This window comes from Zosterops lateralis (assembly GCF_965231275.1).
Source record: "Zosterops lateralis genome assembly, chromosome: 21".
NCBI classification, from domain to species: domain Eukaryota; kingdom Metazoa; phylum Chordata; class Aves; order Passeriformes; family Zosteropidae; genus Zosterops; species Zosterops lateralis.
Genome location: NC_139781.1, coordinates 417,150 through 431,439, shown reverse-complemented (window position 1 = coordinate 431,439; position 14,290 = coordinate 417,150). Strand labels below are relative to the sequence as shown.

At 38.9% G+C, this 14,290-nt stretch overlaps 1 protein-coding gene across 10 annotated transcripts in view; it reads right to left on the bottom strand.

Moving 5' to 3' along the window:
- GRIA3 (glutamate ionotropic receptor AMPA type subunit 3) overlaps window positions 1-14,290 on the bottom strand; it is a 125,347-nt gene that overhangs the window by 79,617 nt on the left and 31,440 nt on the right. For all 10 annotated transcript variants that reach the window (XR_014591491.1, XR_014591492.1, XR_014591493.1 and 7 more), the window contains exon 3: window positions 13,308-13,547. Coding sequence is in view for 4 of the 10 variants with exons in the window: in XM_083876347.1 (XP_083732473.1) it covers window positions 13,308-13,547 (240 nt within the window). In the remaining 6 variants the exon portion in view is untranslated. The remainder of the gene's footprint in view (window positions 1-13,307; window positions 13,548-14,290) is intronic.

Genomic DNA, 14,290 nt, shown 5'->3' with positions numbered 1-14,290 from the left:
ACCATGAACATGGAACAGTATCAGCAAAAGGTCATGCATTCTCCATGAATTCATGTCCTCTAGATCTCTTTTGAGCTGCTGCTGAACTATAGACTCATATCTAGCCATGACACTACAGTAAGATCTGAACATGTAAAACTGTGTTTCTTAGTTTTATATTATAAATAAACACAGCAAGAAGTCTGTGGCAAATAGCAAAGACTCTGATAAATGATCTAGAAATGGCAATTACCAGAGAATTTGAAACTACTTTTGCCTATGATTCTCTCAGAAACGGGATCACTTCACAGTACAGCAGAGGTAACATTTTCACAGATACCTGCCCTTCATTTTCAAAAGTGACTTGGGTAGGATGGTGGGAGCAGGTTTTCAGAGGTAATTAAGATGCAGATGCTGAAGAACCTCAGCAGGTGAGGTATCTGCATTCCACTGCCTCCAGTGACAGCCACACTTAGCTCTCACCGACTGCTTTCCACAATGTCATTCTTGGTGTGTTGAAACCCTAAATACCTCTGAAAGACCTGTCCTGTGTGCCTTTGGAAATCACTTACTAAAATAGGATATCTGCATCTCAGGATAGTACTCTGTGGCCTGCTTAAAAAGTGGCACAGAACTCTCAACAGAATATGCTGTTAATTAGTTATTTCACTGTAACATGTTCAACAAGTGCACAGATAAGGACTGTCTGACTAAATGGCATGTACATCTAACTGAGACAGAATATCAATTGTTAGTTTGAAGAAGAAAAGGAAGATAGAAAATTCCCCTCTAAGGCTGCAGAGCAGTAGATTAACTATTACAAGGAAGGGGTTGCATGTAAACCACATACTCCCTGTTTTCATAGGTTCAAACAAAATTGTTCTCAATGTTTTCTCAGAACTGCTTTGTAAAATTAGGCAGCTGTAGCAAACACATCCTTGAGACCAGACAGGCTCAGTACTCCAATTATGTTGGGTTTTACACACAATTATGCTGCCAAGTGTTTATTATTATTTAAAACATTTATATGCTATTTGAATATTCAATCTGATATTCAGTGAAACAAAAGAACTCTTATTCCATTTGCTTTGATACCACACTGATGCATGACTACTCTTCCATGAATACAAAGCCTCACAAATCTGATTGCATGGTTAGCAAACTACAATGGCTAGGAAACTAAAATATGCAATAACTTCAGCATTATCCAACCCGAAGGAGAAAACATACAATAACTGGCACACACAGCTAGAGGCTAAAGCACTATAGCTCTGCAGTCTACCATTACTGCAGCCATTCCAGCAAAGCAAGATTTCACAGAACAATGGAGGTCCCTGGTATGAAGAGTGGAAAAGTTCTAAGTGTTTTGTGCAAATCAATATTCTAAACCAAAAGGTTCTCATTCCATCACTGCCCTCCTGCAAAAAGATGAGACACTTCTTGTCTACTTCTATTTTTTACCCCCAAGGAAACTAAGTAAGATTTCTTTAACACTTCCTGCCACTGTAGTTCTCTCTGTGCAGGTATGAAATACAAGATAAAACCAGGTCGGTCACACCTGCAAGCAAATGGAGTTGACTTCAGTAAGAGATTTCCATCTAACCTTACTAATTATTAATGTACAGATGTTCTAGGCTCAAATTAGATAATGATTTCTTTGTTGTTGTTTTCTTCTCTAAAGTGTGGTCAGCAGCCACTCCCAAATTTTTGATATCCTGCATATGTATGTGGGATTCCACTTCACTGAGTGTTTGTGGAAATCTCCCATTAGCACTTATGGCTTCCTTAATTCAGTAACAAAGCTGGTGACATTTTTTTTTCAGTTGACATTACATGCATTGGAAGAACAGACCTTTAGGAGAGAAAGGTACCATGATGATAAATTAATGCAAGTCAAACTCAAGCTGAAAAAAAGGAAGGAAGATATTTTTCGAAATGGAAGTTAATAACACTTACTTTCAAAACTGAACAAAGATTAAACTGTAAGTTAGGCTTGAAATAGCATGGACCAGATTTCTTGCAGAAAAACTAACATTTTTCAGCTTGGTTTGAAATGGATTTCGCAATTTCCATTTACTCAACATTTCCCACTCCTTCTCAGGTTCCACTTGACTTTAAGTTATTCTTTCTAAGCTTTAATTCTGTCAGGCAGGAAAGAAAATATACATCTTTTACTTATGTTGAAGAGCCTAGTGCTATGTTATCACAGAATAAAGTACAAATTCCTGGAAAAGAAATGAGAAAAGACTGTGAATAGTAACTTGAGAAGAAGACACTGCACCAAGGAATATTCTATACAGGACAGCCATTAAAAAAAACTAAACCCAGGGAAATACAACAGCTCTCAGGTTTCTTTAACAAATATGTCTGTAAAAATCCCTGAGGGATCACAGAGAAATCATTAGCACACCATTTATATTTCTTTATAGAAAACCAGTTTCCCTTGTGACACAGCAATTTCTCTTTTATTGCTTCTAGACTCCGGTCTCTGTGTGACAATTGAGGCCACGATTCTTCTTACTGTAACTCCCATAAACATACCTCAAGTAAAAAAAATGAAGCTAATTCTGAATTTCCTAGCAATATGTCCAGTGAACCCTCCCCATTTCCCTCCACTCTCCTGTAAAAATCTGCAACTGTTTGTTTAAAGTAGTTCTCAGGAATCCCCATTGTGGGAGGTGTTGCAGAACTGAGCAAAATATATTCCCTCCCCACCTTCAGTAGTGACTGCAGGTTAAATACAGTAATTAAGTGAAGTTCTACCATCTGACCTCAAGTGGTATAAATCATGACAATCAAAATATTACAAAGTGGTCCACAGCAGAACTTCTCATTATTGATACAATGAAATCATTGTTCTTAAGCAAACATTTTAAATAGCATCCATTATTCATGTGGAGTACAAAAAATTGCTTATCTGGGATTTAGAAAAAAGAGCACATTGAATATCAAAAAATGGCAGATTTTTTCATCTTTTCTAAGATGGTTTTGTACAAGTTCTTATCTCAGTGTTACAATTCTGTTGTTTGAAATGGACACGTAAAGAAATTATTTTTAAACACATTAGGTCAAATCTTCCCACCTGTGCAATCTGCATAGCTTCACTTCAAAGAAATGCAATGAATGGCTTTTGCTATGCTCTGAGGCATATGCTGATTTTTACACAACTGAGCTGACTTGGTTACATTAAGTAGCAGACTGAATTCCCTGCAGTAAAAGTTTTATTGTGAAAAACATTTTGACAAAACCCAGCTTTGAGTCAGAGGGAGGTCACTGAAGTCAAAGAAACATTATCTGCAGAAAAATGCAAATCAATATCCCATAAAGCAAGAGCATATCTATGCAAAATGAAGAGCACTTGAACACTTAAGAACAAATAACATCATTGCTCACATTATCTTTTTATCCATAATTTTCATAGGAGACCCAATAAAATGTTATGAGGATGCAGCCGGCATCTCTAAAATTCACTATGAGACAGACAATGATGTGTTTACATTGCCTACTGCGGCCAGGTTTTGAAGAAGGTCAACCCAGAGATTACCTACATTAAATCTAAATTGTAATGGTCTACAGCTGCTTACACTCAATATGTTATATTATTAATGAAAGCTCAGTGTAGTTCTATACACTTCAAAATCTTGAAGCCACTGTATTTATTTATTCCTCCAGATGTGTTCACGATAATTTGTTAAAATAATGAAAATTACTACTCTAAAATTGAGAATTCATAATCAAACAGCCAAGTTGAATACTTTCCTATAAGGAAATGGTGCTTTAATACAGAGATGTTCCTCTGTGGTCACATCAAAGGGAAGCATTGTTTGGTGTTATATGTTATGAATGCTGTGTGCAGTTACACTCTCCTCTGATTTGGAGCGTAAGGAAAACATGAAAACCAAATGGGTCACTATTCACTGTCTGCCATTCACATCCATTTTGTTGCTTCCTTTGAAAAGTGTAGTTAAGTGGTTCCAGAGAGGACGACTACAACAATAACTACACTAAAATAATATAGATGCACACAGTTTTCACTTGCATCAACATATCTAAAACCAGACAAATAAGCAATGAGACAACCCTGCAAAATGCTTCAGGACACTCAAATCCATGTTAAGATGTGGAAAATAGTCTGCTTTTTTATCACTCTTTTTTCTTACTGAAACAGGACAACTAAAACATTGTGGTGAACGTGTTCCAAAAGTTTTTCTTCCAACTGTCTCCATCATGTAGAATATCTCTTAAAGCACCACAGACACTTGTGTAACAGACAGTTAATTGTACAGCTTTTTAAAATAGCACAGCATGAAACTCAAACTGTCAGTGCATAAATTACTGCTACCTTGAGGCTGCAATAACTTATGCATCCTTGTGTTCCCCCTCAAACACCTCTCTTCCAAAGAGAAGTTCAGTTCTCCACTCCCACCCTCACCTCTCCATCTCTTTGTGGCAACCTGACAAAGCCATTAAAAATCCACTGAAAATCCATGGGCCTGCCCAGAGAACTGTGTAACCAACGGCAGAAAAAAAACCCCACGGTGCTTTGGGGCTTCACTTACAAGAAATCTCTGCAAAAATGGTACTGAAATAATTATGTGTTTATATAATTCATTATTATTTGTCTACAGTCAGGCATAATTTGATTTTATTCCTTTAATAAAAGCTTGATCTAATTTGAGATTATCACTGTGAGTTCATGGACAAACCCAAGTGATCAATAATGCCAGCACTACTGAGCAAAAGGCAATTCTATCTACAGAGCAATTACTGACACTGATGGTAGGCAGCTGAAAGGCTTGATCTGGCTGAACCAAACAATGGCAGGAGACTGGCTTCTTTATTTTTCATATCCGCATTTTTGTTCTTTTTTTCTTTTTCATTCCCCTTGAAGAAGAACAAAACCTTATCTTGCTAATAAAAGATGTGGTAAACTACACAAACTGTAGACTAATATTGGCTCCTAAAATCAAAATATATCCTTTTTTAAGCAGGGAAAAAAAAAAAGCCAGAAAGAACTAAGATTGCAGCAAACAGCACTCTGATCTAGAAACACACTTACAGAACCTTCTGTAGAGCAGATCATGACAGAATCCAGCCTACGATGGGGTGATGCGTATATAATGCTGCCAAAATAAATAAATTTCACTGAAAGGATTTCAGATGCAATTCTGACTTAAACTAATCAAATTAAATTTTTAATGAATTAATGCACACAGACTGAGGTCAATGCAGTGTATGACTCTGGCATTTCCTAAAAACAAGCGACAATTATGGATTCTTTCAAGTATTTTAAATGGCTCAGCAGGACATAATGTAATGGAAAATTACATTCAATAGAGGAAAGATATTGTTTATATCACACCTCCATCCAACATTTTAGTTTATTTGATGCATTAGAACCACACATATTCCTGTATTAACTACTCCACACTAATTGAAGGCACCCAAGAGTTGTAACAAATGCTTTCCCCATGTTAATTCTGAGACTACACCATTATTTTTATATCACCAAGGGGATCATACTATAAATTTACACAGCCATATATAGCTACAAAAATTACAGCATTATGCCCTCAGAGTGACTGACATGAAACACTTTTGCTCAAAATGACACCTGAAGGTGTCTGCATTATTTGCCATTTTTATTTAATGGCTTCTGAGCGTCTAAAATACTCCAAGGTACCCTCGGGAAATCTTTAATGACCAGTGTCATGCATTTTCTTCTCTGGAAAAGTCCTCCTAACTATGACTATGAGATCCAGACACTGAAGAACAGCCCAGAGCCACTGTGTTTAGACTGCTTTTTACAGCACACCACAAGAACAGGAAAGGAGCAAAAGGGCTTTTCACTGAAGAGCCAGAAGTGTTTTTTACTTTGCAAAGGGGAAAGAAACCTCAGCTGAATGCTCACAACACATAGGTGCTGATTAAAAATGCCAGAACTGAACAAAGCAGTTTGGATGTGTATTAGGCCCTGGGCAAGAGGGTTCAATGCACTGTGCAGAGTGGTCCTGCTCCTTTAACCCATTCTCAAGTACAGCTGGGCAGATTATGAAAATGTGAGTTACCAAAAAAATAAATTACTGCTCTTCTGAACATGGAGTGGAGACATAGCTCATAACTTCATAAACAATGGAAGAAACCTTGTAAAGATATTAGCACTTTGTGCAAATAAGAGTAGTCTTCTCACACCTGATACGTGCACAGCCCTGACAATTCACTGCATGTAATCATTACTATCAGCATTGACAAAAATATCCCCAACAAACACCTAAGAAGCTCCTAAGAAACCTTATCAAGCACTTCTTGTATGTTCTAACCTTTCCAGACTGCTGCTGGTAGGTGCCACCACAGCTCTGGGATGCTCCCCAAGGCCTCCCAGCTCCAGCAGCAGGCACTGTGCTGGGGCAGGGGACAGACCTGAGCTGTGTCTCCAGCAGTCACAGCTCTGGCCTATGAAACATTTCACTTTCAGGTGTGTCACACCACTCACTGAGCTCCTACCTTGGCACAAAGCACCTTACCTAGGCTCCATCCCATTCACCTGCAGGAGCACAGAGGCACTTTCCTTGCAAACCCAGGCTCCAGGGCTAACCTGCATCGTGGACTGGTGCCTGAGGAATCTGGCCCTTAGTGCTGGAGGAGAAACAATTCAGCATTACAGGGGATACTTTGCTGCAGTAAGAGATGACAACTCTGCTAAGTTTCACAAACTGAATAGGGGCCTGAATAATGCTGCTAAGCTGTGCAAATCATTGACTGCTGATTTGTTTCCTTGGGCTGCTGACAACCAAGGTAAAGTCAGAAACACTTGTAAGTGCAAGCAACAGTGTGTGAACACGATGAGCTCAGGCTGAGGAGGAATAAAACCTCAGGTCACCTTTCCCTCCGATGATTCCTTGCATCATGAATCAAAGCAAAAGAGGTGGCCCGGAAAAGCTATGCATCTAGAGTTGAAGAAATTAATATTTATTTGTTACTGAGTATAAAATTTATGTCAGGAACGTTAAAATTTTTTTCTTTAGAGATTAATACTTAATCACCTTATGGAGCTCTTTTTCATCCCACTGTACTACTATATCTTATATACCTCCTGAAGTGCAGGCTCACAGTGCTGTCCTACTCTGAATTGTAAGATGGAGAATTCAAAAAAAACTAAAAAAACCAGGAAAAGAAGTTGTGATATTAAATGTCTCAAGAGAAACCAGAGAAAAATCTATCTCGGTGAGAGAAAAATCCTTTAAAAACTCCTTAACCTAAATACAATATGAGGTCATTTTACCTGCCAGCTGAGTGGGTTTGTCACAAATGCACTCACATTTATTCTCCTACAAAGCACTCAAGTCATCTTTATGCTTACTAAAACAGCTGATATTTTCTGGAAAGAAAAAGGCACATGGTCAAACTAGTTTGGTAAATTCTCTGAAGCCTGAAAGAAAAAATTACATCCAAATTTGCCAAGTGTCATAGATGAAGGAAAGTACTGAAGATATAACCAATGGATTTGTTTATATAAACTCCAAGGCAAACATCTTTAAATAAGTACCTTAAATACAAAGCTTCTAAGTAATCCATTACAGCTTTCTTCAAAGCCTCAAGTGTTTTTCTAGGTGAAAGGGAAATTCATGGTAAAGTTAAAGGGAATTCTTGTGCAGGAGCATGGAAAATGCTTTTCATTAGCAACCATGGCCACTGACTTCCAGCATGACATTCTGCACATCTCTTAAGTCAAAGCTCACAGTGCTTTCAACTCAACAAAGGTATTCCCATACATATAAGCAGATGAAGACCAGGCTGTTAACCTGCTGATCAGGACATCGAATCTGCCATCTGAAAAATGGGACTGGAACTCCTTGCATACCAACATTCTCTCATTGCTCTTTGAGACCATCAAATGAAAACCATTTCAAAAGCACAAAGGCTTTAACAAAGCTCAAATTTTAGACACCATTCACCCAGCATGGTATAGTTCTGTATCAAAAGAAATTCAGACTGCATATGAAGTTTCTCTTTTAGTAGTGAGAAAAAAACATGCATATCATTGCTCAGCTGAGAAGCTGCTTTGGAGCATCTGAGGCCACTCTATGGAAGAAGAAGCTTTGGTTCGCTAACTCGTTGAGATACTCTATTTTATTCATATATTTCTCAAGTACTGGAGAAATCTCCTTTGTGTTTGGTGGTTTTTACTGCTTCCCACTATTACAGTCATTCTATTAAGCTACAACAGCCCGTGCTCATTCCACAGAAGTTCTTCACCCAGTGAATAGTTCATTTGCCTGGGCTGAAAACCATCTTATCACCACTACATCAAGCTCAAAGGAGTGTGTAGTCTCTCATGGTGTATGCTGGGAACCTGTTCCCTCCTTGTGAGTAACAAACAGCCCTTCTTCCATAAATACCACGGGCCACCAGTAGCAGTTGTCACTCAGGGTAAGAAAGAACGATTCTAGGTGAGGAAAGATGCACAGGAAGAGCAAACACACAGTCCAGATCCAGTGAAAGGTGATGACATCTGCAAACTTGTAAGAATACTAACAGGCTAAATAACTGCTACCTTCACTGCACTAAGGAACAAGGTGTCAGAATGTCCTTCCTCTGGAAAACTCGTGATAACCAGAACATGCTACTCCACTGAAGCACTCAAGTTCACACACTAATGCAATGTTACACATCTCTTTTCGGAACATACTTGAAAATCACTTCATCTTGATTTTGTATTAAATCGGGCTGCTTTCTTTGGTCCCACTGGGAGCACCAGCTCCCTTAGGCAGATTTTAAGTCAGCAAGGAAGTTTACTTCCATGGACAGAATCAGACCAAGGTCTCAGGTGAAGCCAGCTTGCCTTTCTTGAAGCATCCGTAAGACAAAGACACCAAAGACTTCCAGCTTTTAAAGCTGTGCTGCATATACAGATGCAAAATAATAAACTCAAGAAAACAAACTTTAAGAGATTCCTAGATCTGTTGATTGAGATGGACTAAATAAGTATGTTTGATAACAAATTACCCTCAGTCTTTTGCATGCAGGTTTTCTTTTCTATAGGCTTCCATTCTGGTCTAAAAAGCCCTATCTCCTTCCCAGGATCAACAAATCCCACCTTGTCTCCTCTGGTTCCACACAAAGCCTGTCCATCACGTCTGAGGCTTGGCTTTGCGTCGAGTCCTTGCATTTGCCTCAGAGCAAAAGGGCCAACAACACTTCTCATGTATCTTGTCAGCCCCTCTCCACCCTACCTCCACTTGGAAACTGTAGGAACTTTAGTTTTGTTTCAGGAAATCTGGAAAAGTGAGATTCTGACCATTTAAGCTTTGCTGTTGCAGACATAAAAATCAACTGAGAACAAAGCATCTGCCACTTAAATTACTTGTGCACACAATGAAAAAATTAAATGCTGTGACTCTACCAAAAGTTGATAAAACATACATATTTATGAAAAGATAAATATTTAAAGGCATGCATTTACTGAACTCAGTTTTTAAATACAATAATTTGCAGATTTATCTCTGCAAGGCATTGGTGAGTAGCAATGCTGCTGGTTTTCCTGTTTACTACAAAAGATATTCAGGGCTTCAGCCTCAGGTTTATGACCTGATTTCCCAGAAGGTCAAGACAGATTCTGACATTTCTTGATCACAACTGGGTTCACACCCAGTGTGAACGTGGGCATGAGGATACCATAATACACTTTTTTTAATGAATGGGCTGACATACTTCCTTATTCTCAGAGGCTCCATGGAGTAAGACACAAAATGCAGTGTCCATGTGCAGTCCTTGCTCTTGTTGGAAAACACTGCTGAGAGCAGAGTGTGTTCCAACAGCTTCCAGGGATGCTCAGGCACTGGACCTGGGCACCTCAACACCAAACTGAGCCCATTGTGTGTACAGAACTGCTATAAAAGAGGCACAAGGCTGCCTTACAGAATACCCCCATCAACTCCGGGCTCTTGGTCTTAAGCTGCATCCTGCCAGCATGATGCATCTCGTGCTGGATGACTTTCAAAGTTGATTCATTCCTCTTGTTCATAAGCTAGAAAAACGGTTTAAGTGATTACCAGGGGTAAGCTAAACAAATAGCAGCTAATGGGAAAGATCAGGAGGAAAATGCTTAAGGCTCTCAGTCCACCTAAAAAGCAGCCAACATCCATTCTCCCATGCAGGGTCTCAGTGTTTGTTTGGGCAAGGATCAGTGAAAGGGCTTTCTTCTGTATCTGCGTACCACAGAGGCCAAGATAAAAGCAGTCAGTGTGAGACTTCAGGAATTTCAGAAGAAATAAATGGAAAGTGATCATCAAAAGCTAGTTTTAACTGTTCAGACTCAAATTATTCCCAAACATATTTAGGCAGTAAAATCAAACAGTAAAGTAATCCTGAAATATTTCAGTTAAGGTCCTGGCTTGTTTCCTGAATAGATCTTTGGTTCATACATTAGACTGTTGAAGGCAATGAAGCAATGTGCCCTAAATAAGTAGTCAAGGTTTGCCTTCTTGTGCCCTAAGTAAGTATGTCAAGGTTTGCCTGTGAGGTTAAATTACTTATATTTTATACAAACAGTATCTATGACTTCCAACCCTATATAAATACAAACTCTAGGCACTATAAGATGGTAAAATCACTTATGCCCAAAAGGCTGATAGTGAAAAAACCAGATCATTTTCCTATTGCATGTACATGAAATATGATTGTTCCTTAAATCTAAATAATAGATACTCTGTCATAAGGATCTTTACACTGTGTGTGTTCTCTGTTGTAGCAGAGCATGAAAACCTGAAACTACACCACATCCTTTCTAGCAAAGCCACACAAAAGATGCCACATTCTGTGGCCTTGGTGCGAGTTGTTTTTGACCTAGAAAAAAATTTCTGCATGGCAGTTACTGGGGCACACAAGTCTTAAAATGGAGAGACCTGTGAGGCCTGGTCCTGTGACACAGGAGGTCTTGCCAGGATTTGACTCCCCACTCTGCACTTCCCACTGTACAAAGAAGTGGGACAGGAGAATCACCTGCAGTTACCTAAATGCCAGCAATTGATACTATCTGCATGTCACCTCCATGATCCTGGACTGCTGCCCAGAACACTCCTGCTAAGAGCCAAAAAACCCAGAAGAATCAATGTGTGCAGTACCCCTCCCTTTTCTGGTCACTTCTGGTATTTTATAGGCTCCTAAGCAAGCTTTGTAGGTTGCTTTATTCTTCACCACAGAGTGACATATACAGAAGAAAATGTCAAAATTTTAAAACCTTTCATACTTATGAAAGTGTTAACAAAACTCAATGCATCAACCTCACAGCTGCAACTGAGAAGGATTAAGCAGGTATAAACATATTAGCAAACAAGAATTATAATTTTAAAATGGGCCAAGCCCATGTTTAATTCTGAGAAAACTGTAAGACAGTGTCAATTCCTTTTTTCTTTATGTAAGGGATTCAGAGCAGTTTTTCAGCTAGGGGGACAACTCCCCTGCTCTGAAGAATAAACATGTTAATGAACAGCTCAGCTCTCCATTCTTTTGACATTTGACTGAACAGTAGGTGCTGAGTTGAGGGTTTACTAATGCTGGTGTAGCTGCTACCACTATTTTTATTTTCCCCTCCATTGAAGAATGATCTTTATAGTAAAATAAAACTTCCTGACATGCAGAAAGACAAGACAGAGTCTAAGAAATTAGCTATGTGGAAGGAGGAGTTGTTTTGCACCTCTCAGGAGTCAGTCACTCTCTTAGTTTACATTCTTCATTGCTGTTTTCAGGAGAGAGTCAGTCCACTGGAACCCAACACTCTAAAATCCCTAGGAAGCCACCAAGTACTAAAGCACAGTCCTTTTAGATTCCATAAAAATTAATCCTATCCCATGTTTTGGAAAAAAAAATACACATATGAGTAATTTTCAGTGCAACTCTTACTTAATTAAAAAAAATAAAAATCCATCAATTTAATTTTGTGGAAGCTATAATGAGCCTGGCTCTGCACATCACTTCTTTTATCAGCTCCAATCTCATTCTCCAGGGAAAGGAGTACAGAAGCGTCTTGTCCTTTGACAGCAATAGATAAGTAACCTCATTTTGAAAAAGCAGAACTCAACATAGTTGTTTTTTGTCTTCAGCAGAAGCAGGGAATCAGATCTCATTGTCTTGTACTGAACCCATTTTAAGGCAATTTGATGCCTTACACATGATCACTGAAAAGCTTCCAGTTGTACCTTTTTTTTTCTTCCACTCTTTTCACCTGCTGTTTCTTTATGCAACAGAGTACCAGGAGGTTTTATATCTAAAAGAAATAGGACTAGTCATATTTTCTGAACCTATATATTGAGGCCTTCTGCATCCTTACCTATCGATACATTCAGGTCAAATATTTGTCTTTTGGTAGCAGTAAGGATTAAAGATGTAACTGCTTTTAAAGCAGACATTTTCAGCTCTCCTTAGCCTAATAACCTGGAGCATTGGATTAACACTTCCCTGCCTCAGCCTTCATCTAGTCACTGCTAGCCAATGAAAAAAGAAATTACCCAACAATAACCTTATTAATTAAGGCTTTTTTTTTGTTGACTTCACGTCTTGCTAGACACCTACTGACAGATTAAATCAAAACCAAATGACAGAAGAACTTCAGACTTAGTGAGGGGTTTGGTTACAATGCCACAAAAAAATGTATCTCTACACCTCTGTCCAGACTGAGCTGCCACTTGAGTAGGAAGGCATCCCACAGGACTGGTGAAACTCTTTCCAGACCAGCACAGCCAAGTTACATTGTTCCTGTTGTTGGATTAGTTTTTGCTTGCTTAGGCAAGAAACTTCTTTTTTTTTTCTTTCCCCACCTTTTTCTCTGGACTCCAGAGACTCCACACTATTTGCTTAGACCATTATTAATGCTGAGGCACTTCCAGAGCATATCTTAGCATGGATTGCCTTTGTCCAGTCTCTCCAGACAGGAGAAATGTGCATTTATACAAAGTGGTGTGGGATTTACAATGCTGTGCACAGTGGAAGGTCCTGCTTATCGGCCCATTTCATAGTGCCGACCTTATTTATTTTGCAAGGACTCAAACACGCTGGCAAGTGTGGAGTCTGCAGCTCCGTGGAAACCAGGCATGCCAAACTGAACACTGCTAACACTATTCTCAGAAAATCTCTTTAAACATTATCAGTAACATGAAGATGCCTCCTTGTCATTTATCCATTCATTTTAGTTTCTCCAGAACAAACACGTTTTCTAGGACCATCAGAATGTTCTAGCTAAACCCAGAAGAAAACTGGGCTGCACGTCCTGAGGCTGGGAGTATTTAGATCAAGCTATGAAACAGAGAATCAGTTAAAATGATGGTGCTTACCCCGTTCTGTGTCATAGAGGTACACAAACTTCTCCCACTTGTAGTAAGTCAGGAGGCTCAGGATGGCTCCTTTCAGCGCTGGCCGCATCTGGATGACAAACTGCACATCTGCATCTGTGGGGAAGCTGGGGGTGATGAAGGACGTGTGCAGGGCCCCACAGAACGATGTCAGCGTGTTCATGGACATCTGGTCATAGAACCCAAAGATGGCATAAACTCCCCTGGAAAACTGTGAACAGACTAAGAAAGACAGATAAGTGTGTTAAAAATCTGAAATACAATGAATACAATCAAACATTCAAAGTATATTTGAGGTAAGCCTTCTAACCATTCCCGAAATTATTCTGTATGATGCAGCAGATGGAGTGAATTAATGAGATAATAAATACTAGTTTCAGAGCAGCACTACATTGTACCAACTCTGTAACACTTAAACTGGCCTGAACACAATTTTTTTTTGGTTCTGTTTCGTCCTGTGTTGCTACAATCCACTAATCTCTCTTTATTCTTCAAAAATTAACATGAGATCACATTCCCTGCCTGTAAAACACCTTTCCTTCATTGAGTAGCACCTTGAGAGCTCTGTGAGGAGCTACATGACAAATGTCAGGCCTACTTAAGTCAGAATGTAAAGATGTATTTTTTCCTGGTATCCAAACTTGATTCAGATCTGATTCAAAGAAATCTGGATATTTTATTCTTTATAGTCCACAACTCTGAAATCTCTGTGTGATCTTTTTCAGTAAGATATTATGGCGGCTTCTTAACAGACTGTTAAAATCTTTCAGATGCAATTTGCAAAGTCTGTGACTTATCATATGACAACACAAATGAGCAACACATACTGTTACTTCTTGGGACTAAAACTGATATCCCTTAAGCTGAAGGCTCTTGGTCATTAACCCTTCTGCTCTCCTGAGGAACTCATCTTGTCCAAAAAAAAAATCAAACTGCAGAAAAAGATAATTTTTTCTCATGAACTT